The following is a 27,380-nucleotide window of genomic DNA, read 5'->3' on the forward strand; positions in this document are numbered from 1 at the left end:
CTGGTGTCTTGAGTTGCGCATACATAGCCAAATTCAGCAGACGTATCCCGAACAAAGATCACGCACCCACTGTCCAATATACCCCGAATCACTGTCAGGGATTACCCTCGACAAACACGTGCGTGTGAAGGGTCTTATATATAATTGACCGTTACTTAATACTAATTCTGTAGCATAATTTAGTTTGCACAAATGACGACCTTTCTTGCAATTGGCTATCTGCATCCAACCAGCTAGCCCATTTGGGCTTGGCTGACAGAGAGATGAGATGTCTGTAGTACCTGTAGCTAGCTTAACATTGACTTGTCAATATGGTCAACTTAAGTAGGTCGTTGACTGTACTGTATTGTTGAATGGTCATGCACTGCAACTTGCAATTACTATATAACCATGTGGCATGTGGTGTGTGTCTTTCAATTCCAGACTGAACGCGTCATCTCGTTGATCTCTGCATATATGTTTAATTTAATTGTTTGTAGTGACTGCAGGTGGCTCCTTATTGTCTTTATTATGTGGTAATGAAGAAATGGTCGATCATTATACTTATATATTTTTTGTTAAGCATCAACTACAATCACAAATATTAATTAATTAAAGTCCATCAGAATTGAACTGACGCATGCACGCATGCATTGCATTTAGGGATCAATTAGCTAATGCATTAACAGACCTGGTCCATAGTTAGCAACTCAATGGCTCAAGAAATGGGCTGATCCATCATCGATTGTATAATTACGATTGTTGAAGCCTTAAATTTAAGCATCTCGGCTCTTTTCACCTTTCTCACACACAGATTAAGAATTATTTGTTAAAGTTTGAATAAACCATTGCTTCGTATGGTGTCTATAATATATTTAACTTAGATAGTACTAATTTTATTTTTACCTGTTGAAATTTTGTATCTATAGATCCAATGTTATATTTTGTAAAAATTTATGGTACCCGTATATGATGCACTCAATGTGTACGAGCTTGTCCAATAAGTGCATTAGAAATGATATATTAGGATAGATGTAAAGCCAAACAAATTATTTATGCACCGAGAACTGAAGATTATATGGGTCGTAAGAGATGGAATCCGCTTGGCCAGTAGATTTTTTATATGCCCACATTTATTTAGGGTTGAAACAATCCACAACCTAGTTCTATCTTATTGATATGTTATAAAAAACTCCACTTGAATCATTTGATTCCTTTTTACCCAATAAGCATGTGCTCAAAATAATCGAGTGTAGGTTTTTCCGATTAAAACATATATTGTCTTTTATTATTTTATCATGAATTATTTTTCTTAATTAACAATACTTGTTTTCCCAATATTTGCAGGTTCATTAAATTTCTTTTTACTAAAAAGGAAACAAAACCATTAAGTGGGTATACTGCATCTATTTATTTATTAGAATTCCTTCTAATGACTTATCATTTTGTTATCATTTTCAATTAGATGATATTTTAATCCAATTAAAGGAGGTTTCTAAATAGATAGATGTTTTCGATTTCCACTAGAGATTAGTAACCGATGGATTTTCATTAGGGTCTATTTTTTAACATAATTTATCTAAATAGATATTTGTCTGTCGTACTATAGGAAATAGATGAATCATATATTACAAACCCACATATGATATGTGGAACAGTGGCATAACTAAGTATGTCCTGATTCTTTTATCCTAAAAATAAATGATAACTCGCTTTTCAATATACAAACTCTTTCCTTTGTAAGAAGAATACATGGATTTGAATTTTTTCTTTTTCTCTTTATCTCTATTTCTATGGATCAAATATTTTTTATCTGAAAGAAAAAAATGATTTAGTTTATAGTGAGGAAGCCCTAGATTTTTGGTATAAGATCATCTTTAACTATATTCCCTTCATTTTATTCTTTTTCTGATTTTCTTATATATTTTTATTTTTTTATTTTCTCTTACCTTTAACCGTTTCACTTAGAAGAAGTTTGGGAAGAAAAAGAAGATAATTTCTTTTTTAACGAGAATGAAAAAGAAAATTGTTGTGCGCTAAAGAAAACTAGAATTCGTTAGCGAACGAAATCGTCTAATCCGGTCACGGGCTCACGGCTTGTGGCTTCTTCCTGCCGCATTCTCGCCCATTCGACGGCCGGAGTTCTCGGCTTCGGCTTCTGCCTTCCGCACGCGGCCTTCCCATCGCAACGGTATGTCAGCGCTCCCCTTCTATGCCCCCCCCCCCCCGGATGCTGATCGAGGGAGACTGCGTTTCTCATGGTTTTCTCACTCGCCGTTGCTTCGCTCTGGGTCGTAGATCTGCCACCGGAGGGGGGTGGTTGTTGCTCCGCCGCCGACCAGAGCTCGCCGGAGTGGTAGATCCGCCCCTGGCTGGTGCTACTTGGTTCGAAGTGAGGTTTTGGGCACTTTCTTTTTCAAAATTCGATGGTATCAATTCGCAAATTTGTGGTTGTTTTTGAGCCTAGATAGATTTTTTTTTTCAAACAAGGGCATGAGTGCTGTCATTCATTTCGTGAAGAAAGAGATATACACGGGCCCTAAAGGGGTTACACAACAAAAGGAAAAAAAGCAAACGACGACACATATTCCAGTAGCATACACCTACGCAAAGATCACCTCAACACATCATCGCCTAGGTTGTATTAACGGCATACAGCGCAGATGTCAACACATCTTTAAGTATGCACTGGGTTGCTGGCTGCTGGCGTTGATGAGGAGAAGAACTTTACCAAGTGTCAAATGTTCTGTTATTAGAGCTGGTGTTGGACAGGCTGGGAGGGGCCTGACTCTGTCATGATTTTAGGCATTGTTTTTAAAAAACATGCCAGTTATTTCACGTCATTGCACTGGAGCAAATAGGCTGGTCCTCTGAATTAAGTTTCACTCATGAAAATAGGCTCAGAGGTTACATGCTCACTACGGTTGTAATAGGGTTATACTGGATCCGAATTCCCTCTATCACCCACCCTAGGTCCCTTAGATTCAAAAGAGTTTTTTTCTGCTTGTCAGCACAATTCTCCCATCCACTCAACTTAGGAAACGATACACAGCTTAATGTGCTCAAATTGGAGACTTGCCGTTCCTAACATTTACTGATGAGTAATTTTTCTTTGTCAAGAAACTTTTTAATTTTTTACCTCTATTTTGATATATGGAATTGTTCATGAAATTGTCTCCAGAATAAACTGGAGACTTTTGTTTGTCCAAATGATAATTAGTTCTGGGTTAGGCTGGAAACAAGCCTATATGAAATTTTACTTGTACTCATTAGCTTTCTTCTTATTCTGTTGTTTAATTGTTGCTTTTGCTATCTGCATTACGTTTGACTTATCTATGACCTGTGATTGTACTAAATTTTGCTTTGTTGGTACAACTTTGTATTCCTGTAGGTTGGGTGGCTGAAAATGGATATTTTGCTGCCGTTTAAAGTTGGAGACATAGTGGAGTCAAGGTCCTTCTCTCCTGGTTATAGGGGTGCATGGTTCCGTAGCAAGGTACACCTTGTAATCTGTGGAAGTCATGTGTGTTCATATATGTAAATATGTCCCTGTCTCTTCTTTGTTAGTAAATTCCTTGAAATTACCATGCATTTGGAAGCTTCTTGTGTTATAGCAATGAATTTAGACACACTTTCTTGTGCTCTCTGTAAAATTCATCCAATACCATATCCTGATTCATGAACTATGTAAACTTATGCAGCATTTTGTTCGAGAACAGTTCTCTATAGAAAATTGTGACAGAGAAGACATCCTTTTTCCATTTTCTAGAAAGAGTAACTTGTCATGTTGTGTCACCTAGGTCCCTAAACTCTGAAAATGCAATGTCCGGCAGCTAAACTTGTTAAGTGGTTCCGTGATACCCAAACCAGGCCAGTCAACATCCACATGTCTGTATCGCATGCTGACTGTACCAACGTAGAGGCTGACATGTGAGTCCGCTTCTTCTATGCTAGCCACCACTCTGGCTGTTACTATTGCCGGTAGCCACGTCAGTGCTGCTGACCGCCTTCTCATCTCCCTCCCCCTCTTCGCTATTATCTCGAAGACCTTCTCAATGTTCTTGTTTTTCCGCAGCTCCCACCTCTCACGTTGTTGTCTGGTGCCATGCTATCACTGTGGTGGGCGTGCCTAGGCACGTTAGTCATTTGCAACGCCAGATACATATGCCGGGTTCCACGCTAACACATAGTGAGGACGCCACACATGTGAGAAGATGCTGACTGATCTTGTTTGGACCTATAGTGAATCACTTAGCAAGTCTAGGGGCTTGAAGCTGTGTTTTCAGAGTTCATGGATCTAGGTGATACAACGGGACATGTTTATGGACCGCTAGTGTATTTTACTCTTCTAGAAAAATTAGTGGCCCTTATGAGTGTATTTGGCCTCAGATAAATTATTGCAACTTTGTATAAGCAAAACCATGCAGCCGAGCAAAATTTCCTTCCCTGCAACACAAGGCGTGGTTACAAAATAATTTTTCAGTATACTAATATCTGCTCACTTTTATTAACTTGACCCTTCATATTAGTCATTTCTCTTTCCCCACACGTGAAATTAAACTCTACTTATTTTAGTGGCTACTGCAAACTCCGTACACTTCCTACTAACAATAATTTTACATACTTCAATAGTATTAAATTGACATATCTTTTGTAACAGGGAAAGTAATTTTGATAAGTATTGTTTGGAACTTTGGATCTAGCATTCCCTACATCTAATGGCATTGCCCCAGTACATTAAAGAAGCATATGTTGAGGACTGTGGTGACATGCTAAAATAATGTTGTGTTGGTAATTTGCATTATGTTATCATTATATGTGATAATTAACAAAATGAGCTGTTAAAAACATAAAAAACGGTAGTATCTGGAGGATTTTTTTACTCACAGTTTTCTAACAACCACGAAAGGTCTAACACCCACTGAAAAAGAGCAATGCTCACAGCTGAAATTAATGTTCCTGATAACTCAAGGCTCAAGCTGAAATCACATTTACTTCGTAGACATTCAGTATACATGTTTGTATACAATTTGTCAAACTTAAAATACATAGCAACCTATGCATTTTATAAAATCAGTTACTGTTATTTTATATGATAGCCTATTTTTATGATAATCCATCTCGCACGTTCCACATTACATATACTTCTTTTGACAAAAGCTATCTTTTGATACAATGGGATAGGCTTTCACTAAACTATTGAACTCTTTCCTATCAGATACTCATTATGTGTATAAGGCAAGGTCACCTGGAGTGTCTTTTGGAATATGTTGACTTTCCAGATGAAAGTAAGTAATTTTTATGCCTTGGTCTGCTGTGCATTTTTTTAAATTCCGAGGATCCAGTAATACATGATTGTTACATTCTTAGATATTTAAATTTGTCATTTGGTGTGCTACCTTGAACTGGGATATCTCTTTTGTTTGTGGTAGCTCATTGTCATGATTTATCTAAGATGTACTATGATCTTGAATACACAGTTTTTTTCCTTTTTAGTTTTAGCTGAATTTTTTGTTTAGCTTGTACTTTGCACACTGCTTAAATATGTATAAGTAACAAAGAACAAACACCATTACTTGGTCTCAGCAGCCAATTCTTGTAGTTTGGATTATTGGGAACCACTTGTTGGTGGAGTGGTAGAATGGTGGTGTTACGACTATGCCAACTAGGGTTTGAATCTAGGTGCCCACATTTAGACACACGCTGGTGCACCTCAGTTGGAAAGCGTGTCTGTGCTCCATGAGGTTGCAAGTTTATCCCTGGTCTCTAATTCTAGGCAAGTTTATCTCAAAAAATCAGAAAAAGAAAAAAATTACAGCTTGGGTTTATCTCGAATAACATTGTCCATGATTTTCTGCGTTCAGTGGATGTGAATTGTGCATGATACAGAGCTTATACCTTTTGTTACTCCATAATAAGGGTAATAGATTTAACCATGAAATATTTAGAAAATTTTACAGTAGTGTATCATGTACTTGTAATAAAATTTTGCAAATGGGGGACATGCCCATAGACACACTAGGAAATTTCCATTATTTATCCAATGGAATATCCAATAAATCGTAGGGAGTGGTATTTAACTGTGGTCGTGATGTATTTTCATCTAATCAGAAAATATAAGTCAAAGCAATTATCTTTATGAGTATTTTTTTTTCTCTTTGGTTTGGCTGTACTATTGTCAGAATGGCTAGACTGTCTACATTAGTGTTTGACATCTTACAAGTTCCTTTTTCCTTTGACAGAAAATACATGGACTCGACTATATAAAATTCCCCCAGGATGTCGTAAGCAGAAATCAAATGGGAGTAGGATGATCATGTTACGGCCTTCCTTTCCACAGTGGTATTGGGAGAATAAAAAACCTGACCAGCTCCCAAAGACTGATGTTGTAGCAATTGTCAGCAGTCCATGGAAAGTAGGTGCATTGATTGAGTGGTGGTATACTGATTGTTACTGGACTGGGAAAATTATTGAGTTACTTGGCGATGACAAAGTTAAGGTAAATACTTAACAGTTTGTGTGGTTAATGACAATGGCCTGCTGCTTCCACATCCAAATTCCATCCATTATTTTCTTAGAACTCCTGTGGTAAATTTATTCTGAATGATATTTATTTAGTATAATCATGTTGCACTATCAACACTTTTGACTAGACTAGTTTGTTTTTGCCAATATTCGGCACCATCGTATTGTTCATTACACATATTGGCCTACAGATACTCTTGACATTTCTTTCTTTCTTTTTGGTAAGGCTATGGAACCATTTGAGGATGGTAGGACTATGAGTGAATGTTCTTGTGTAATTTGCAAATAATGATTATGCAAATTGGTATCCTTATTATACTTGCAAATAATCACATTGACAATGATAATGTGTAATCTTTTAAAAGTGCAAAACTTGTATCTTTTCAGTCACCTAATGCTATGCTTAATCCAGTGTTTCAGAGATTTCTTAAAAGAAAATTCTCGCTCATAAAACTTGAACTCCATTTCTCAAAAAAGATAAACTGCGCTATAGGTTAACATTGAAGTTAGAGCGATTTTCATCCATACCACCAATCCTACCTTGCTTTCTGTCTTTTTTTGGGAACTGTACAGTAGGGGATGCTTTCTGTCTATACCACCAAAAACAAACCCCTTCCATCCATACCACCACCGTTTCAGGATTTTTTTAACTACTACTACCAAGTTGGCTACCATCTAGTTTCCGGTTGCCTGCTAACGTCGAAAAGACAGAAGTACCCTTGCGGTAGCCCATCCTTGTCAGCATCAGCACTGACGTTGTGCCTGCCACAGCCGCACCACTCCACCTCTTCGGGCCCCGCCCTCTTCTCCTTTGCCGATGCCACAGTTTTGTCGCTTCATGCCTCCGTTGCTTAGGCGAAGAGCTCGACGGCGGTGTGGACAAGCAGGAGAGGCGATGGCGTCGGGCCTCAGGGAAGAAGGGATGGGTGCGCGAGTGGTGCCGGAAGAGCGGAAAGGCAATGCGAGGGACGGCAACGATGCTCATTTTTGCAGGTTCTGGTGGCGCAGGCTGCCACAACGTGGGCATGGATGAGGCCGCCATTGTCTTCGCAGCGTCGATGGCAGGTCAGAGCTGGTCGATGCCCACATTGGCTGGATTGGGAGCCGACTGGGCGGAGTCATGTGGCGGTGTTTGGTACCTGTTCGGCTTTGGGTGGATTCAGTGGAATTTGGCGGCCGCCGGAGAGCCAATTTGGGTGTGGATTGGAGGTGGAGGCGAAACAGGAAAGAACGAGTCGGGGGAAGAAAGAGTCGGTGGATGAGAGGGGTAGTTTCGTACCGATAATTTTCTCTTTTTTTTTCGAACGATGCAGGAGAGCTGTGTGTTATTTATTTAAGAAGAAAGCGTACAAAAGAGTACAGCACCACACACCAAACTCACACAGAAGCGTACAGAGGTTTACATGCGCGCCACGCAGGATAGAAACAACAAAAAGCGAGGACAACAACCTAGGACAGGATCCTAAGGTCTCTAGCCCCTGTCATTTTGGTGGTTTGGATGGAAGGATTTTGAAAAGGCAGTAGTATGGATGGAAGGGGGCACAAAGTGATGGTATTGTTGGGTATCAGGGGTAGTTACAGATGAAATTTCCTATTGAAGGTAGACCGACCTGAGCAAAACTGTGATGGTTACAAAAGAAGACAATGCTTGTGTAACTAGGCATTTGGATGTGTTGATGTGAACATCGTTTGTCTCTTCTTGGAATAAAGGACTTATTTCCCATCTAAATGCATTAAAATTTATTATAAAGAATCTGCATTTTTTGTTACATTTTGGCGATTAATTTTAGTATTTATAGTCAATGTTTTTAGAGAAAAGATAAATTGAGCTACTACTTGACATTTGTTTGCAGATAACTTTGCATGAACAGCCAATCGGTGAAGGTGGATGCTATGATGCTGACTGCAAGGATCTGAGGCCAGCCCTTGGTTGGTCCCTTGAGAAAGGTTGGAGCGTGCCTCTTTCGCAGGTAATTATCAAACAATGCAGTGCTAAAAAAAATCCTTATTGCACCATATTTTGTGAAAATTTGTCATATAACAGTTTAAATGTATACAAGAGAAGACTGACAACGATCCTCCTTCCAGAATAATGATAGTCATATTTGACGAGAATGGTTAAAGATCCTCTGTAACTAACTAGTTAACACCACCAGAATGCCTTTTCTGTTCTCCAAAAATGTACCATTTTTACTGTAGTTTTTCTTTTACACATTTTCTGTCACTTATTATGTATTAGCAAGTTTCGTATTTTCTTGTTTACTGCTCCCTCCGTTCTTTTTTACTTGTTGTTTTGAACATTGGCAGTCTCCACAAGTCCTTGACCATTGTTTTTTCTCATATCTCTTAGCAGATCAACTAATGTCTTTTTATGTAAGAATTTTAATATTTTTCTGTATATTAGTCAAAGTTTCTAGAGTTCGACTGCATGCAATGAAATCAATTTGAGAATGGAGTACCTAAGCGAGCACAGTTAATAGTTATAAAAATGTTGTCAGGATTTTGATCACTTGTTGCAAGGGTCTTACAATTCTATGGTCCTCCCAGATCATTTTGATCCATACGCTAGGATCTATGAAAGCTGCTACAATCATGTCATTAATGTCACAAATTCTAGAAATCTCTGTGATCGCAATCTTTTAGGTACCATCTTATTCTACTACATCTCAATCCAACAATGGTCCTGCACTCCTGCTTACCTATGATCACGATCCTCACTGTCTTGATTATGATTTTGTTTTTGCGGATACAGCTTGCCAATTAATAAGTTTGACTAAAGGAATATTGGATTGCCATCGGCAATACTTGTCATCAGTCAAAAAGTGATCCTATCCTGAACCTTTATTCTGATTTGTGTTGTAGACACAGCTTCCCAATTAGTAATTTTTTTCTAAGATATAAACAAACAAATACGCTTTTAAATGGTTTCATAGATTGATCAACTAATTGTGTAATTACCATCTATTGATTTCTTCACCTAGCTATTTGTTCTGTCAGGAAAATGGAAAAAACTGGTATACAGCTCAGTTGATTACACAGAGAACAGGTACTACTAATCTTCTGATTTCTAGTAGTTGAATATGGCTTGAATACAGTTCCCTAAGACCATTCCCAACCATATTCCCTTCATTTCGTTCCCTTCCCGATTCCCTTCCCTGTTCTCATTCCCTTTATTTTCTCTCATCTCCAACAGCTTCCCTTCGAGGGGAATCGCGAAGGGAAAGAAGAGAGAATCCCGTCCTAAAGGGAATGACCCTAGGAATCCCGTCGTGAAGGGAACTGTGAAGGGAAACTGTTGGAGCGTTGAAGGGAACGAAAATCCCTTCACGACGGGAATTTCATCCGCGAGGGGAATATGTTGGGCGTGGCCTAAGGAGCGTTAGTATAATCCTTGTGTGCTACTGTTTGCAACAGTACATCAGTTACTGAGAAGGATATCCTGGTTGCTGTAGCAACAGTCAGCCGGTTGCTGTAGCAACAGAAGGCTGGTTGCTGAAGCAACCGACATACTGTACCGGTAGTAGGCCGGGTTTAGAGCCTGTATAATGGGCAGCACCCCCACATATGTACACCATTGGATGAGTTTAAATCCAATAAGTAGAAGTTATCAGCTATAGGCTTTTGGGTGTTTGAATAAACATCAGAAGTTACTGGCAGCGAGAAAACTCTTGTGTCTCAGAGACTATTAGTAGCTATAGGCTTTTGGGTGTTTTTGAATAAACATCAGAAGCTATTAACAGTGTGTGCTCGCGTGTGTGTTCTTACGACCCACCTCTCGTAGGATCGAATCCAACAATTGATACCAGAGTAAGGATTGATTGATCCCAACGATGTCGCCCCTTACGAGTGGTGCGGCTCTGAGTCCTCGAAGGTAGTTCAACCACCGCAACTCCCCATCGTCGCCGCTACGACGATTGCGACATCGAGACGTCGGTGGATGCAATGTGGTCGTCCAGTGTGGTCAAGGATGTTGGCGGCGCATCATACCCGATCCTCACATGGAGCAACTACGCCGACTAGAGCCTGCTCATGAAAGTCATGCAGCAAGCTCGCGGTCTCTAGGACGCAGTGGAGTTTGGCGATGCTAATTTCCAGGAAGATCGCATGGCGTTGGAGGCCATCCTCCGCGCCGTGCCCCAGGAGATCCTCGGAGAAACGAGCGCCAAGCAAGCCTAGGACGCCATCACATCGATGTGTGTCGGCGACAATCGTGTTCGCAAGGCCTCGATGCAATAGCTGCAGAAGGAATTCGATGCAATTTCCTTCTGTGACGGGGAGACGATCGACGATTTCGCGATGAGCCTCTCCAGTCTCGTCATGAATCTCACCACGCTTGGAGAAACGATGGAAGAACAAAAGGTGGTAGAAAAATATCTACGAGTAGTCCCTAAGAGATTTGCGTAGATTTCTGTATCCATTGAGACTTATCGATCTCTCGATGCTTACGCTGGAGGAAGTGACTGGGAGGCTAAAGGCGGTGGAGGATCGTCTCGATCCGGAAGAATTCTCTATCGTCAGCGATAAGCTCCTCACCGAGGAGCAATGGCTTGTGCGCATAAGGAGCGAAAGCAAGCCGTAGGGTCCTTGGGCAGTGCAAAGGGCGGCGGCAATGCCCATCGCCGTGCGTGCGCACCGAGGAAGAAAGGGGGAGGCGACGACTCCGATGGCAAGGAGGCCGCACACGATCTCTCCCACGACAATTGCCACAATTGTGGGCGCTATGACCATTGGGCTAATAAGGACTATCGATCGTCCACGAAGGCACATGCTTATTTGGCCCAGGGCGAGGAAGAAGATGAGCTTGCACTCCTGATGGCGCAGGTGTGTGCTCTTAGTGAAGCGCAGGAGCCATCGTCAAGCCACGTCCACCTCGATGAGCCACGCGCGTAAGTCCACCTTGGTGCCAGCGACGATGGCAACCACCTGGAGGGCTGGTACTTCGACACCTGCGCCACCAACCACATGACGAGTCGCCACGATGTCTTCGCAAACCTTGATCAAGGTGTGGTGGGCTCTATCCGTTTCAGAGATGGCTCGGTGGTTGACATCCGCGGCTGTGGCACCATCCTATTCGCTGGGAAGAACGAAGAGCACAAGGCGCTCTTCGGAGTCTACTTCATCCCACGACTGAAGAACAACATCATCAGCGTGGGCCAGCTGAACGAGGGGGGTTCCAAGGTGCTGACCGAGGATGGCATCTTGCGGATCTGGGATCGCCAGTGCCGCCATCTCGCCAAAGTTCGTTGCGGGTGCAATCGGCTGTACATCCAGCACCTTGATGTTGCATGTCCCATTTGTCTCGCGGCGCACCACTACGAGAACACCTGGCGGTGGCACACGCACTATGACCACATAAGCTTCGACACACTCCGGCGCCTAGCGCGCCATGAGATGGTGCGAGGCTTGCCGTAGCTGGAGCATGTCGAGCAACTGTGCAACACGTGCGTCATCACCAAGCACCGCCGAGCTCCGTTCCCATCACATGCCAAATTTTCGGTGAAAGAGCGCCTTGACCTTGTCTATGGAGATCTATGTGGTCCCATCACGCCGGCAACACCAGGTGGACATCGCTTCTTCCTACCGATGGTGGACGGTGCCAGACGCTATATGTGGTTGAAGCTCCTGGCTACGAAGAGCGACACAGCGGTGGCAAACAAGGCGATCCAAGCGGAGGCGAAGGTGGAGAGTGGTTGGAAGCTTCGCGTCCTCCGCACCGACAACGATGACGAATTCACATCCATTGAATTCATGCGCCACTGCGTGGATCATGGCGTTCAACGACAGGTCTGCGTCGTACAACCCACAACCGAACGATGTGGTGGAGATGTGCAATCTGTCCATCGCTGCGATGGTGCGCGCGCTCTTGAAACAGAGGGTCATGTCGGTGGAGTTTTGGGGAGAGGCGGTGAGCACTCCGTCTTCCTGGTCAATCGTACACCGATGAAGAGGCTGAATGGCAAAAGTCGGCAGTGAACTTCTCGCACACCTTTCGTTGTCTGGCTTACGTCAAAGAGGCGTGACCGCATCTACGGAAGCTTGATTACAGGGGCACGCCCTGTGTCTTCATCGGCTATGAGCGTGGCGCGAAGGTGTATCGCCTCTATGACTCGAGCACCAAACGCGTCTGCGTGTTGTGAGATGTGATCCTCGACAAGGACACCGGATAGAGGTGGGAGGTGGATGCAGCTAGGAGCGTGGCAACATCAAGTGACTTCGCTGTGGAGTTCATGGTGAGATAAGTCCATCTCCCGGCGACAGACGGACCCACCTCAGTCGGAGGAGGAACACCAACGATGGCCGATGCGTCGCCCAAAACACCGAGCGACGAATTTATCGGGGAGGCGGACTTCGTCACGCCACCGAATGACGGCACCAGGCTCGACGCACACCACGTCTACAGCCCAATACACTACTGCATCGTCGACAAGCTGCTCGGCGATGGGGGAGCTCCGGTGGGATATGCTACCCGCGTCTTGGACAACACCAAGTTGCACCTGGCAAGCGCAGGAGAGCCGAACTCCTTCGTCGAGGTGGAACGAGACGCGACATGGCGATCAACGATGCTGGAAGAGATGAAGTCTGTCGAGGAGAACGGGACATGGACGCTGGTGCAGCTGCCACGTGTACACTGCCCAATTGGGCTCAAATAGTTGTTCAAGCAAAATAAAGACGAAGCCAGGGCTGTGATCAAACACAAGATTGGCAAAGGAGGAGATCAGTTGATTCAAAGTGGAGATGAAGACTCAATTCAGGATGAGCGACCTCAATTTGCTCTTCTTCTACCTTGGGATCAAGGTCCAACAAAGCAGCAACGACGGTGGCATCATGTTGTGCCAAGTGCACTACGCCACTCGAATCCTGGAGATGGCGGGGATGAGAGACTACAATCCTGCTCACACCCTGATGGACGAACGGCTCAAGCCCAGCCACGAGAGCACAACGGTAGAGGTGGACGCAATGGAGTACATGAGGCTTGTCGAAAGCCTTCGCTACTTCGTCCACACACGGTCGGATCTTGCCTTTAGTGTCGAGTTTGTGAGCTGCTTTATGGAGCAGCCAACTCAGGAGCATATGATGGTCGTGAAAAGGATCATGCGGTATGTTGTTGGGACAATCAACTATAGTTGCCGCTACGGGAAAGTAGAGGAGGGATAGCTGGTCGGCTATAACCACAGTGACCTTGCTGGCGACATTTTTTTTTTGAACATTGGGCCCCCTTCTCGAAGCCTTTGTTGGAGGCTTTTTGACGGGACGTGTGAGACTGGGGGCTTGAGCCCCTGACCGGCTCCTTACACCCTTGGAGGTTTGCCACCAAGCTACAACCTCGCTAGCGACATTTATATGCGGAATAGCACACGGCGACAACCTGGTGAGTTGGCATTCTCTCAGATAGAGGGTGGTGGCCCTATCGTCTAGAATATGTTGTCGCCACCACTGCAGCTACACAAGGTGTGTGGTTGGCTCGTTTGCTCGATGACTTCAAGGGGAAGCCTGCTGACACCGTCAAGCTCAAGGATGGCAATCAATCAGCTCTAGCACTGAGAAAAACCCTGTGTTCTATGAGCGTAGTAAGCACATTGATGTGCGCTACCACTTCATCAGGGAGTGCTTGGATAACAGGAGTGTCAGTGTAGGCTTCATTGGCACTAAGGATCAGCTTGCAGACTTCTTAACAAATGCATTAGGACAGGAGCTTAGAGTTAGAGCTAGGATTGAAATGGTTCAAATTAAACATAAGGTTACTGTAGCAAACCTTGTGTAGTACTGGATGCAGCAGTACTGTAGCAATGGTTCTCAGCTTTCGTAGGAACAGTGCTGTGATCACTGGAGCAGCCGACGTACTGTAGTACGAATAGGCTGGGTTTAGAGCCTATATAATGGACAACACCCCCATATGTACACCATTGGATGAGTTTAAATCCAATAAGTAGAAGCTGTTAGCAGTTATAGGTTTTTAGGTGTTTGAATAAACATCAGAAGTTGCTGGCAGCGAGAAAACTCCCGCGTCTTAGAGACTGTTAGCAGTTATAGGCTTTTGGGTATTTTTTAAGTAAACATCAGAAGCTGATAACAGTGTGTGTTCTTACAACCCACCTCTCGCAAGATCGAATCCAGCAAGGAGCCAACCAGTGTATTCAGTTTTCAGATTGTCACCCAACATGTCATTGGAGTACCATACCTGTATTGACAGCATTGTTGGATGAATCTTTATATAGGGTAGTACGTAGTGGAAGTGTACTGCAATTGCAACACCAACAGTGCCCCACTTGACTGAAAGGGGCTTGTACCAAATCATGCTTCAATTGAAGATTTGCACTAACTGTATTGAACTATCCAATACAAAAAGAAAAAAAAAAGAATAGCAAGCAGATTTTTAGTCTAATTTGTACTGTTAATATATTAGCTATGGCATGAACAGAAAAAAGAAATAGCAATTGGAAGTGTCAAGATCTAAAAATAAATCTATAATTTGTCACACCTTCTGATAGATAAATCACTTGGTATGCAAATTTTTGTAAGCTATGGTGCCATTGTTCAAACGGTTAGGAATAGCAACTTGTATTCAATGGTTGCCCATAGGGACGATATATAGAGTACATGAGGGAGTACAAGATAAGGATTCTAGTAACTTATACTTAAAGGATAAAGACTATATATTCCTAACCCCCCCCCCCCCCCTCAAATGCAAGACGTATGCAGTAGTGTTGCATTTGAAAGAGTGGATACTAAGGTAATAAAACTTAGACAATATAAAACTAATACATCCAAAAATTGTCTCTTTAAAGTTGTCATAGAGTGGAGCATAATCTTGTCGAATCAAGCCGAAGAAATGCAAAGCGAAGCACATGGGTAGAGTCGTGATGATGGCAACAAAGGAATGCCCTTGGTACGACAAATAGCAAGACGAAAAACGAAAAATTGCCACTAGAGCTACGGAAAGATCAAGATGATAAAAGAACACCCTAGATCAAGAATTGCAAACACAATAATGATGAGTAGCAAGACAACAAAATGAAGTTGTCACTAAAGCTACGGAAAGATCTACATGACATTGTTGCATTAATATTGACAGGAAAAGAAACTAACTAATTGATGAAGGAACATGTAGACTCGCACAGCATAGATGAACTCAGAGAGACCGAAACTTGGATGGACGTAGCGGAAATAAAGACTAAAGGAAAATAGAGATACTAGCAAAAACGATGGAAGCTACATGACTAGCAAGAGCAGACACAAGCAACAGCAAGGATACTAGCAGCAATAGAAACAATAATACCAAGTTGTGTATCAAAGCCAAATCAGCACGCATAGGCTCCAGCCCAAAATCAACTACACACATGAGGCAACACAAATAACATCGAGATGAAGCTCATAAGGCATCTAAATCGGCCCATGTGTGACACAAAAATAGCAACAAAGCAACATAACCAATGCAAAAACGAGTAGCAACCGTTGATGAGGAAGCCAGATCAGCCTAGATTGACGGCGTGGTTCAATAAGTCATCCATCGCGAGGCCCATCTAAACCGCCGAGCCGCCGGTGGAGCCTGTCGTCGGTCGAGGTTGAGGCGAAGGAGGAAGTCGAGGCGCTCATGGAGCACATCAATGGAAGAGGGGAGTTGGACAACCTCGAGGAGAGCCACGCGAGGAGGGGGCCATCGCGCTGGGCGAGGGGAAGCAGGAGTGGCCAACCGCGGGAGGGGCGGCCAGACGTCGAGGCAACGTGAAGGAGGTGGGACCGGGCGTCGGCACGCAAGGGGAGGCATGGAGGCAGATGGGATCAACGAGCGATGGCAGGCGCAGGAGTTCCAGTCAAAGGAGGTCCGGCGGGATCGCCTCCCACGATGACGACAGCGACACCGCCATCTCCATCAGCTGGAACTCGCAACACATGACCAACGGGGAGGCCTAGAGCATGGGTGACTCCGTGACGACTAGCATGGAGTGGAATCGGGGTGGTAGCCAAAAAAAAAATCGACGGCGGCAACATGTTATTAGGGGGATCCAGCTGGAGGGAGGATGGATCCATCAAGGGGAGGTTGATTCTAGCCGTGAAGAGGATGGGAGGAAGCCGGAGTAGCGGCTTAAAGGAAGGAGCAACCAATGGATAGAAGAAAACCGGCGGGGAGAGAGAAGCCGATGGGGTGAGGGAAGCTGACAGGTGGGTGGGCTAAGATCAAGATAAGTTGCAGCATCAAAAAAACCTAGCTCTAATACCATATTAGGAATTGCAACTTGTATTCAATGCCCGTGTAGGTAATATATAGAGTATATGAGGAAGTACATGATAAGGGCTTTAGTAACCTATCTGTAAAGGATAAGGACTATATTCGGAACACAAACTCCTGCTAAAAGCCCGGTGCTGCCACCAATGCATCTTATCCCTTGTGTTCCATGCTAGTAGACGAGATAAATAAATAGATGGGCATGATATTTCCTCTGAGGTAGACGAGATTGCACTGCAGTTGTTAGAAGATTTATGCTAGTTAAAGTAAGCCTTTGAGTTAGGAAACTGTATTGTAATCTTCCATGAGGCCTTTCGATGTACTTCAATACCCTGATCGACCTGTTCATGTAGGACTCTGATATTTTGACCAACCATGCTAAAGCTTCTCGTTAGGTGTACAATAGAAATTGCTGTTGCATAACCTGTCTTCTACTCTTATCTGAAAACATAACTCTACTTTTGTAGAGAAACAGCTGCCTTTTATTCCCTCATTGTTCTTCTGTAGTTACCTTGTAGTAGAGCAGTGTTTGGCAATGCACCATAATATTTGTTCACAATCTGAATGCAGATACAGGAAGTAGCAGCTCAGACGAGGACATTGAGCAATCTTGTGATGGCAAAGAGGAATTACAAAATTGCTTGAATGGACAATCTGATATGCCTGCGGAAGTCATGGACTCTGGCGCAAAACCTTCGGTGAACAACAATGACAAAATTTTCATGAATAATCAAGGAGATGGTAAGGAGGAACCACTAAAATGTTTGAATGGAGCATCTGATATGCCTCAGGAGGTTATCAATTCAAAAGTGGAACTTCCACCCAACCAAAACAGCATATGCTGCACGAAAAGTCAAACAGACAGTCCTATTGCCAAGCGAGGTATATCTCCTGAGGCCCTTTCGGATGGCCAGTCAAGTCCCATCAGTCTCAAGAGACGGAAAATCTCATCTGAGCATGCTTCAGTCGAGGCGCCTCCTGATATTGTTGATGATGCCATAATGAAACTGGAGAAAGTAGCAAACAAAATCATAAGTCTCGAAAATCTCTTGCTGTCTGTGGGATCTGCTCCATCAAGCACAGCTAAGCCTTCTTGGAAGCTTCTGGAGGATACATCAGCAAAACACAAGTGAACTCATGTTTGTTCTGGTAATCATCTTGCTGCACATCTCCCATCTGGTAGCCTTTATGTTTTCTGCAGCGTTTGATATTGTTAAATACTCAGCAATTTGTTGTTTCTTTTTGAAAAATCATTGCAACGTTCTTTTGATGCAGTGGCTAGGACGATGGTAGAGTACAGACGGACTGATGACTGCATTGTTTTTGCTGGGAGTATACCTAGCTGTTCGTATATAGTAATCTTGCCTCGACTAACAAGATTACTCGAGTTGGCCTCCAGTCTCCTACTTCAAGTTGTGTGGCGCAGATGCTGCCGACATCCAGGGCTCCAATCCTCCATGACGAGAGGGTGGCCAAGCTCTGATGAGTGATGAATGCTATGCGAACTGAGGGAGGGGTGTATGTTTTTTTTTAAAATACGGGAACCCCATGTCCATCACAAAAATAACGTTATCAAGTCTTACAACCAATTCTTACATCAGCATAGAAACCAGAACAGAGTACTGACAAGAACAAAAAAAAAACAAGATACGATTAACAAGAACAAGTTTTTGACACAATTTTTTTTCTCAAACATTTTCATTGTTCTGCAGTTCTAAGTCGAGATTCTTCCATTTGCTGCCGGTTTGCTTCAACCCTGCACGACCTGGATATAACAGAGCGATACTGCTAACTTGCAGGTCGTTGCCAGTTCTTGCAATGTGTAAACAGCTCGTGATCCTATCATTATCTACTTGAATTCAGATGCGATACGACGACGATATCACCTACCAAATTGCTGTGGAGCATGATCTTGCAAGCAAGCTATTTCGACATCCAGATTTATCGTACTCAATTTAGTGAACTCGGAGCATGCACTGCCTCCTATTTGCGTCAAGAAATTGCATAAAAAACATTGGTATAAACTGATAGCTCCGTAAGATTTTCTGCAATTTAGTAGCATGATTCTTAAAACCGATGAATAAGAAAAAAAAACATGATTGGAGTGCTCTGTCACTTGATTTCCTTCACGAATTCATTCATAATGTATGAATTGTTCAACAAGTTGTTTGGACGTGGTACAGGAAAAACATAAGATTTTTTAGGGAAGAGTACTTTGAAGAGTGAACGAGAGAGACAGAGACACAATCTGACTTCTCAAAGTAATTCTAAACATGAATTTGGAGCTCATGTCTAGAATCCTCCAAAAAATGGAGGAAAGGACGAATTAGCTGCCCCAGGTGTCGGCGTGGATGTCGATTCTCCCGTGTCGCCTTGCTTGCGCTCCTAGGGTTGGGAATTGGTGGAACGGTGCCGTAGCGCTGTGCCATCGTTGCATTGAGAGAAATTGAAAGGGCTCACCACTGCTTCAACGCAAGCAGCTACATCGTATCAAACCCACGCAACTGTTTCCCTCTGTCGGTGGTTAAGCGACACGCAATGATACTGATCTTTGCAATGAAAGGATTTACTTGATGGTCTAGATCTACTGGCGCAAGATTAGGTGTAGGGGATGCTGTGGTTGCCCTATTCAGGACAGCTTGTTGCTAGCGAGGATGGCACATATGGAAGAATGGAAAATGGCAAGGAACATCCAACCATCGGACATACTAATATCGAGTGATAGAAGTGTCATCAACTCTTATTAGTACAATTACTTCTAACAGTGCGGAGCCACAAAAGCAAAGCATCAAATCAAAACTCGGACGGTGTAGCATGAATCTCAGTGCATCATCGACGACTTGTGCTACTATCTGCATACTTTGAACTCCAAACCAAAGTGTGCGAGCTCAACCTATAATTAAGCCCTAGCCACCTGGCACACGAATTTTGACCCATCCATTCCATTAGAGCCAATGACCCATTTGAAGGGTTGCGGGTAGGCTACGCTAGCACAAAATAAATTTTCTCTACCGCATTCAACCAGGAAGCCATGCGAGTAGGGGATCATGAATCGTTACCACTTGACGAGCAATGCAGCGGAAGAAGAGTTGGAGCAGACCAATCCAACGTCGTGCGCGTCAAGTAGTCGATCGTCAACCTCGTCCCGAGCACGTCCCGAGCACCTTCCGAGTACTCGCGGGTGCGTCCCGAGTACTCCCGAGCAGATCAGCACCGCAATAGTAGCAGCGCCTCCACGGTATCCACACGTACAAGGATGGAATCGCCGTGCGCCGGTGTGCTAGCACCACGCGCCCGGCTAGGGTTTCGAAGGGAGTTCGGGAATAGGAGGCGGCTAGGGTTTCTAAAGAACACCTTGCGCCTTGGCCCCTGCCTATTCTTATATAGAGCACGCTAATGGGCTTTTAATCAACATTAAAGCCCATTATGACTCTAAACCCTAATGGTCCTTTAATCAATATTAAAGCCCATTAGCAGATCCAATCCGCAAACTCAATCGCCTCTAGGGCATATCACCAACAATCTCCCACTTGCACTAGAGTCAGTACAAGTTTTATATTCCATCCCCTTAAGTGTGTGACCCGTTAGGTTCATGTGTAAACGGCCGCTATCCGGAAACCCTTTTCCGAATTGCAAGTCAATAGCGGTACCTAGCAGGACATATTGACTCCCGAATGCACACAAAGATCATATCGGCTGAACCTTGATATACTCATGCACCAATCCCTTTACCACACGATACCAGTCAAGCTCAAGGCGAGATTCGTGCCACCCTTGTGATAGCTCGACCATTCACTCGATCAAGTAGTGGATTCACCATGATTAACTCTTTAATCACATTGGCATGGCCATGCACTTTCCAATCCAACTACCTCGAGGGGCCCAGAGATATCTCTCCCGTTATTTAGGAGGGGTAAATTCCATCTTGATCACTCACATCCCACGACATGTTTCATAACATACCCGAAAGCAACCTTTATAACTACCCAGTTACGGAATAGCGTTTGGAAGCCCCTAAGTGTGTTACTACACATTCTGGAATCAATGATGATCTCAGGTCAAAGGATTCTGTAGGTACACCATTTGAGATAACAACTGATGGCACATTAAAAATAACAATCCCAGCAGTATCTCAGGGTGGGTCTATCCAACATCATGTTCTCTAACATGTGTCCACATTACTGATTTGATATCTCCATATCTATGATCCGTGAAACATGATCATCATTCAGTCAAATGTGCTAATCTATAAATCATTATTGTCCCACACAATGATATGAGATTAGGAACTATTTAGAATAACATCATAAAAACAAAGAGTTTCACAAACAAGTCACATACTTGCTGATCAATGTAAATGATAATTATTCATGGAACCAGATAACAATTATCCAAAAGTACATTAGCATAGACAGAACACATTCTCTCACATGCACTAGAGTCTATCCCGTAAGTATCTAATACCCATAGAGCTCAAGTGTGCCTCATGCTTGGGCTGTGGGAGAGGCTTCGTCAACGGATCAGCAATATTCGAATCCGTGTGCACCTTGCATATCTTTACATCACCTCTATCAATAATCTCTCGAATGAGGTGATAGCGCCGAAGTATGTGCTTGGACTTCTGGTGCGACCTAGGCTCCTTGGCTTGTGCAATGGCACCACTATTGTCACAATAGAGGTCCATTGGACTGGACGCACTAGGGACCACACCCAACTCAGAAACAAATTTTCTGATCCAAACAGCCTCTTTTGCAGCTTCTGAAGCTGCGATATACTCGGCCTCCGTCGTGGAATCAGCAACCGTTTCTTGCTTGGAACTCTTCCAACTCACCGCACCTCCATTAAGGCAAAACACAAAACCAGACTGCGATCTCGAGTCGTCCTTGTCGGTTTGGAAGCTAGCATCGGTGTAACCATTTACAACGAGCTCTTCCTCACCTCCATAGACTAGGAACATATCCTTAGTTCTTCTCATGTACTTGAGGATATTCTTTACTATAGCCCAGTGACATTCACCTGGGTTCGATTGATATCTGCTCGTAACACTTAGAGCATAGGAGACATCTGGGCGTGTACAAAACATAGCATACATGATGGACCCGATAGCAGAAGCATACGGGATCGCACTCATCCTCTCGAGCTCATCAGATGTCTTAGGACATTGATTCTTGCTGAGAGTGATGCCATGTGACATTGGCAAGAAACCTTTCTTGGAATCTTGCATATTGAACCGATTCAATACCTTGTCAATGTACGTGCTCTGGCTTAATCCGATTAGTCTTTTCGACCTATCTCTATAGATCTTTATGCCCAATATGTATGCTGCCTCTCCTAAATCTTTCATTGAAAAACTCTTTTTCAATGAAGATTTGACAGCATCGAGCATTGGAATATTATTTCCGATCAATAATATGTCATCCACATATAAGACCAGAAACACAAGTGCGCTCCCACTAGTCCTTTTGTAAACACAAGGCTCTTCTTCATTCTTGATGAAACCAAACCCTTTGATTACTTCATCAAAACGAAGATTCCAACTCCGAGAAGCTTGCTTTAGTCCATAGATGGACTTTTGCAGCTTGCAAATCTTCCCAGCATTTTTCGGATTGACAAAACCTTCAGGCTGTGTCATGTACACATCCTCACTTAGGTTTCCATTAAGGAAAGCCGTTTTGACATCCATTTGCCATATCTCATAGTCGAAATATGCAGCAATTGCTAGGAGAATCCGAATAGACTTTAGCATTGCGACGGGCGAAAACGTTTCATCATAATCAACACCTTGAATTTGCCTGAAACCTTTCGCCACCAATCGTGCCTTATAGATGTGAACATTTCCATCAACGTCTATCTTTTTCTTAGAAACCCATTTACACTCGATAGTTTTCACACCATCAGGTGGATCGACCAAGTTCCAAACTTGGTTTTCTCGCATGGATTCTAACTCGGATCTCATGGCTCCAAGCCATTTTTCGGAGTCTGGTCCCACCATTGCTTCCGAGTAAGTCTTAGGTTCATCATTGTCCAACAATAATATGTCGCGCTGCCCCGTGGTTAGGAACATAAACCGCTCGGGTGCACGACTGAACCTTTCCGACCGACGTGGGGCTGGTGTCTCGACAACAGGTTCTGCAACATCTTGCATACCGAGTTGTGGTTCAATAGGAGTTGAAACACTTTCAAGTGGTTCCCGAATTTCTTCGAGTTGCACCGTACTCCCACTAACTCTCTTCGCAAGAAACTCTTTCTCAAGAAAGACACCATTCCGGGCGACAAACACTTTGCCTTCTTCCCGGTTATAGAAATAATATCCTTTGGTTTCCCTAGGATACCCCACAAAGAAGCATTTATCAGATTTGGGAGTGAGCTTATCAGACGACAAACGTTTTACATAAGCCTCACAACCCCATATCTTAAGGAAAGACAATCCGGGACGCTTCCCGGTCCATATCTCATATGGTGTCCTCTCTACAGCCTTAGATGGAACCCTGTTTAACGTGAAAGCAGCAGTTTCTAGAGCGTATCCCCAGAAGGACAATGGAAGATCAGATTGGCTCATCATCGACCGGACCATGTCTAACAAGGTTCGGTTCCTCCGCTCGGACACCCCGTTCCATTGTGGCGTACCCGGTGGAGTCAATTGTGGAATGATTCCACATTGCCTTAGATGATCACCAAATTCATGGCTCAAATATTCACCTCCACGATCTGATCGCAGAAATTTAATTGTCTTGCCTATATGATTTTGTACTTCATTCTGGAACTCCTTGAACTTTTCAAAGGATTCAGACTTGTGCCTCATTAGGTAGATGTAACCATATCTACTAAAATCATCGGTGAAAGTAATGAAATACTGAAAACCACCTCTAGCTGTAGAACTCATCGGTCCACATACATCTGTATGTACTAGGGCCAATAATTCATTTGTCCTCTCACTTCGACCAGTGAAAGGCGTCTTAGTCATCTTGCCAAGTAAACAAGACTCGCATGTATCAAATGATTCGAAATCAAATGAATGTAGAAGACCATCTTTATGGAGCTTCTGCATACGCTTCTCATTTATATGACCTAATCGACAATGCCAAACAAAAGTGGGATTCAAATCATTAAGCCGAGGCTTCTTTGTATCAATGTTATAGATAGTTATATCCTCAAGATCCAATATATATAATCCATTTACTAATGGACAATTACCATAGAGCATACCATTCAAAAATATCGAACAACACTTGTTCTTTATTATGAATTCATAACCGTCTTCTTCCAAACATGAAGAAGAGATAATGTTTTTGCCCAAGGCAGGAATATAATAACAATTATTTAATTCCAAAACTAATCCTGAGGGTAGCGATAAGGAGTAAACGCCAACGGCCAACGCAGCAACTTTTGCACCATTGCCGACGCGAGCATCCAGTTCGCCTCTTGCACACTTCCTAGTCCTTTTCAGTCCCTGCAACGATTTGCAAGTATGAATCATTGATCCGGTATCAAATACCCATGAATCATCAGGACGAGTAGCAAGATTAATTTCAATAACATTTATACCTGAAGATGAAGTCTTACTTCCCTTCTTCTTTTTGAGTTCTTCCAAGTACAATTTGCAGTTCCTCCGCCAATGACCAGTCTTATGGCAGTGGTGGCAAGAGTCAGAAGCGGCAGGGCCAGCCTTGGGCTTTCCAACAGGTTTAGGCTTAGAACTCGAGATCTCATCCGAAGTTTTAGCCTTGTCCTTGCGCTTTCTCTTCTTGCTATCCTTTTGAACCATCATCACATGACTAGAGCTCTTCTTAATGCTTTCCTCAGCAGTTTTTAGCATCCCATGCAATTCAGCCATGCTTTTCTCCATGCTGTTCATATGAAAGTTCAAAATGAACGGCTCGAAGCTCGCAGGGAGCGACTGGAGAATTACATCCGTAGCCAACTCAGGGCTAAGGGGAAAACCAAGTTTTTCCAGGCTTTCAATGTAACCAATCATTTTGATCACATGAGGACTGACTGGACTGCCTTCTGTTAACCTGCACGCAAACAAGGACTTTGAGGTGTTGTACCTCTCGGCCCGAGCTTGGTTCTCAAACATGCCTCGGAGTCCCACAATCATATCATGGGCATCCCTGTTCTCATATTGCTTCTGAAGCTCAGAGGACATACAGGCAAGCATGAGGCAGCTAACATCCAGTGAATCGTTGGTGTGCTTCTCATAAGCCCTCCGATCCACGGCAGGAGCATTATCAGCTGGTTCATCAGGATAGGGGACCTCTAGAACATATTCCTTTTTCTCTTGTTTGAGAACAATTCTCAGATTTCTATACCAATCAATAAAGTTTGTTCCAGAAAGCTTCTCTTTTTCAAGAATCGATCGCAAATTAAAACTGGAAGTGTTACTAGCGGCCGGTGCCATGATCTACAACAGAAAATGCAGGTTCAGCACTATGCCTATGTGAATCTTCTATTAAACAATTTAACAAAAGATACTCCACTATATGTGTTTTCCCTCTAACAACATATAGAGGATCAAGATCCATATTCAACTAAGTTCTAGTGAGCTTTGGCATCACTGCTAGAAACTTAGTGACATAGGTAAGCAACGCCTTGCTAATCACATCCATATGTGACTCTTGTTTGTTGGGTGGCATCGAATGCCCCGGCGCCCAACACCATGCCCCAAAGCCCAAAACCGTTTTGATAGCTTTATCAAGTAAACCAATACTATGCGTGTGGATGTCCGACATCCACTCTAACTAGTTAAGATAAATGATGGCACCCTGCTTTGGCAGACCTACCACACAATGATCAAAACATTTGTAGGTGCAGCTATTGGAAGGGCATCAATTACTCTTGATTTTTCTGAGGGAAACTAATCTATCATGAAAATCATATGCACCACATATAAAACATGAAAGAATAGTATGACAGGAACATAAAAACATCACAGGCAATCATATTAACTGTGACATAGTATGGCCCCTTCACATGGTGATCTCCATCGCCACGGTTCCTGTCCTCCGGGTCATCATGCTTCAAATCTCCATGATCTTGTACTAGTCTATTACACCTAATAGCACTAGATAAATTACATGAGAAGAAGCATCACAAGTCGACACGCAGGCCGTTATACAATAACATGACATCCTTGGGCTGCAATTAACCATGACTCGCAGGCCATGAAAAATTACACACATGCATCACATATCACAAGGCCATACCAGTCACAACATTCTCTGCAAAAATGAGTTAAGCGTAGAATCGAATTCTAATGTCGTGATGGGATCATGTTATTACAACAATCTATGCGTGTACGCAACGGCGGTCCCGCTGGCCGGTCAGCGGGCGGGGGGTCGAGGGGGGAGCCGCCCCCCGCGGGTTTCAGGGCAGCGCCCTGAAAACCTCTCGGAAATACATAGATCGCATCTATGAAATCGCTATGAAAATCTCATCGGATCGATCGTATCGAGCCAATTCCGAGTCATTCATAATGCCTCAATTTCCATTAGATCAATCCCATTGATCATCGCGTGAGGTTTTTCCAGAAACGATGACAGCACACACGACCTCGATCTGCTGTTCTCCCGACCATGTCGCGATGCACGCAGTTAGCCCCGATGGTGATTCCAGCCGGTAGGGGCAAGTCGCACGCAAAAACAGGTGGGAGATCGAGCTAATCTTTTTGGCTATGTGGTTTCATCGACTGGCATCTCATCCGATCTCTAATTCACCTAACCAACCGTGCATTGATCAATCCATCATATGAACTGATCAAAAACAATAGATCTAATCTATTTCTATCACATATCTTCTATATGTGACTGATCCAGATCGAAAACTACGCAGGATGGCTCTGATACCACTGAAGGGTTGCGGGTAGGCTACGCTAGCACAAAATAAATTTTCTCTACCGCATTCAACCAGGAAGCCATGCGAGTAGGGGATCATGAATCGTTACCACTTGACGAGCAGTGCAGCGGAAGAAGAGTTGGAGCAGACCAATCCAACGTCGTGCGCGTCAAGTAGTCGATCGTCAACCTCGTCCCGAGCACGTCCCGAGCACCTTCCGAGTACTCGCGGGTGCGTCCCGAGTACTCCCGAGCAGATCAGCACCGCAATAGTAGCAGCGCCTCCACGGTATCCACACGTACAAGGATGGAATCGCCATGCGCCGGTGTGCTAGCACCACGCGCCCGGCTAGGGTTTCGAAGGGAGTTCGGGAATAGGAGGCGGCTAGGGTTTCTAAAGAACACCTTGCGCCTTGGCCCCTGCCTATTCTTATATAGAGCACGCTAATGGGCTTTTAATCAACATTAAAGCCCATTATGACTCTAAACCCTAATGGTCCTTTAATCAATATTAAAGCCCATTAGCAGATCCAATCCGCAAACTCAATCGCCTCTAGGGCATATCACCAACACCATTTTGTCACCAACATAACTCTAGCCATCAACCTGTTTCGCACCGTGCCAACTTATCTCCCCCCATGCCCTCGCCACCTAACGTGCTCCTACCCACCACTTGCCCGACGAGCATAGCCAGCGAGCCCGAGCTCCCTTTTCCTTTTCCGTTCCGAACGTCTTATTTTTGAGGTACTCCACAACGCCTTGCTCTTCAGGGTCTCCGATGACTCCCCATTATCAGATCCGGCATCACCTTCCGCTGTCAT

At 43.7% G+C, this 27,380-nt stretch overlaps 1 protein-coding gene across 2 annotated transcripts; it reads left to right on the plus strand.

The window, feature by feature from the left end:
* Positions 1-2,000: 2,000 nt before the first annotated feature.
* Positions 2,001-18,408, plus strand: LOC133912568 (uncharacterized). 2 transcript variants are annotated; one of them, XM_062355393.1, is made up of 9 exons: positions 2,026-2,170; positions 2,278-2,371; positions 3,371-3,475; positions 5,198-5,267; positions 6,222-6,478; positions 8,358-8,474; positions 9,502-9,550; positions 17,300-17,878; positions 18,005-18,408. In XM_062355393.1, exons 3-8 carry the CDS (start codon positions 3,386-3,388, stop codon positions 17,860-17,862), a joined length of 1,146 nt encoding a protein of 381 aa, XP_062211377.1. In that variant the 5' UTR covers positions 2,026-2,170; positions 2,278-2,371; positions 3,371-3,385; the 3' UTR covers positions 17,863-17,878; positions 18,005-18,408. The 2 variants fall into 2 exon arrangements, with proteins under 2 accessions (XP_062211369.1, XP_062211377.1); XM_062355385.1 differs by lacking the exon at positions 2,278-2,371 and having other exon boundaries at positions 2,001-2,170.
* The last annotated feature ends 8,972 nt before the right edge of the window (positions 18,409-27,380 follow it).

Source organism: Phragmites australis, chromosome 1, assembly GCF_958298935.1.
Source record: "Phragmites australis chromosome 1, lpPhrAust1.1, whole genome shotgun sequence".
Lineage (NCBI taxonomy): Eukaryota > Viridiplantae > Streptophyta > Magnoliopsida > Poales > Poaceae > Phragmites > Phragmites australis.

Excerpts from the sequence above, each read along its gene's own strand:
- LOC133912568 (XM_062355385.1), top strand. The coding sequence starts at position 3,386 with ATGGATATTTTGCTGCCGTTTAAAGTTGGAGACATAGTGGAGTCAAGG. Across the intron at positions 5,268-6,221 it reads TGTTGACTTTCCAGATGAAA|AAAATACATGGACTCGACTA; the intron begins GTAAGTAATTTT and ends TTCCTTTGACAG. Across the intron at positions 9,551-17,299 it reads GTTGATTACACAGAGAACAG|ATACAGGAAGTAGCAGCTCA; the intron begins GTACTACTAATC and ends ATCTGAATGCAG.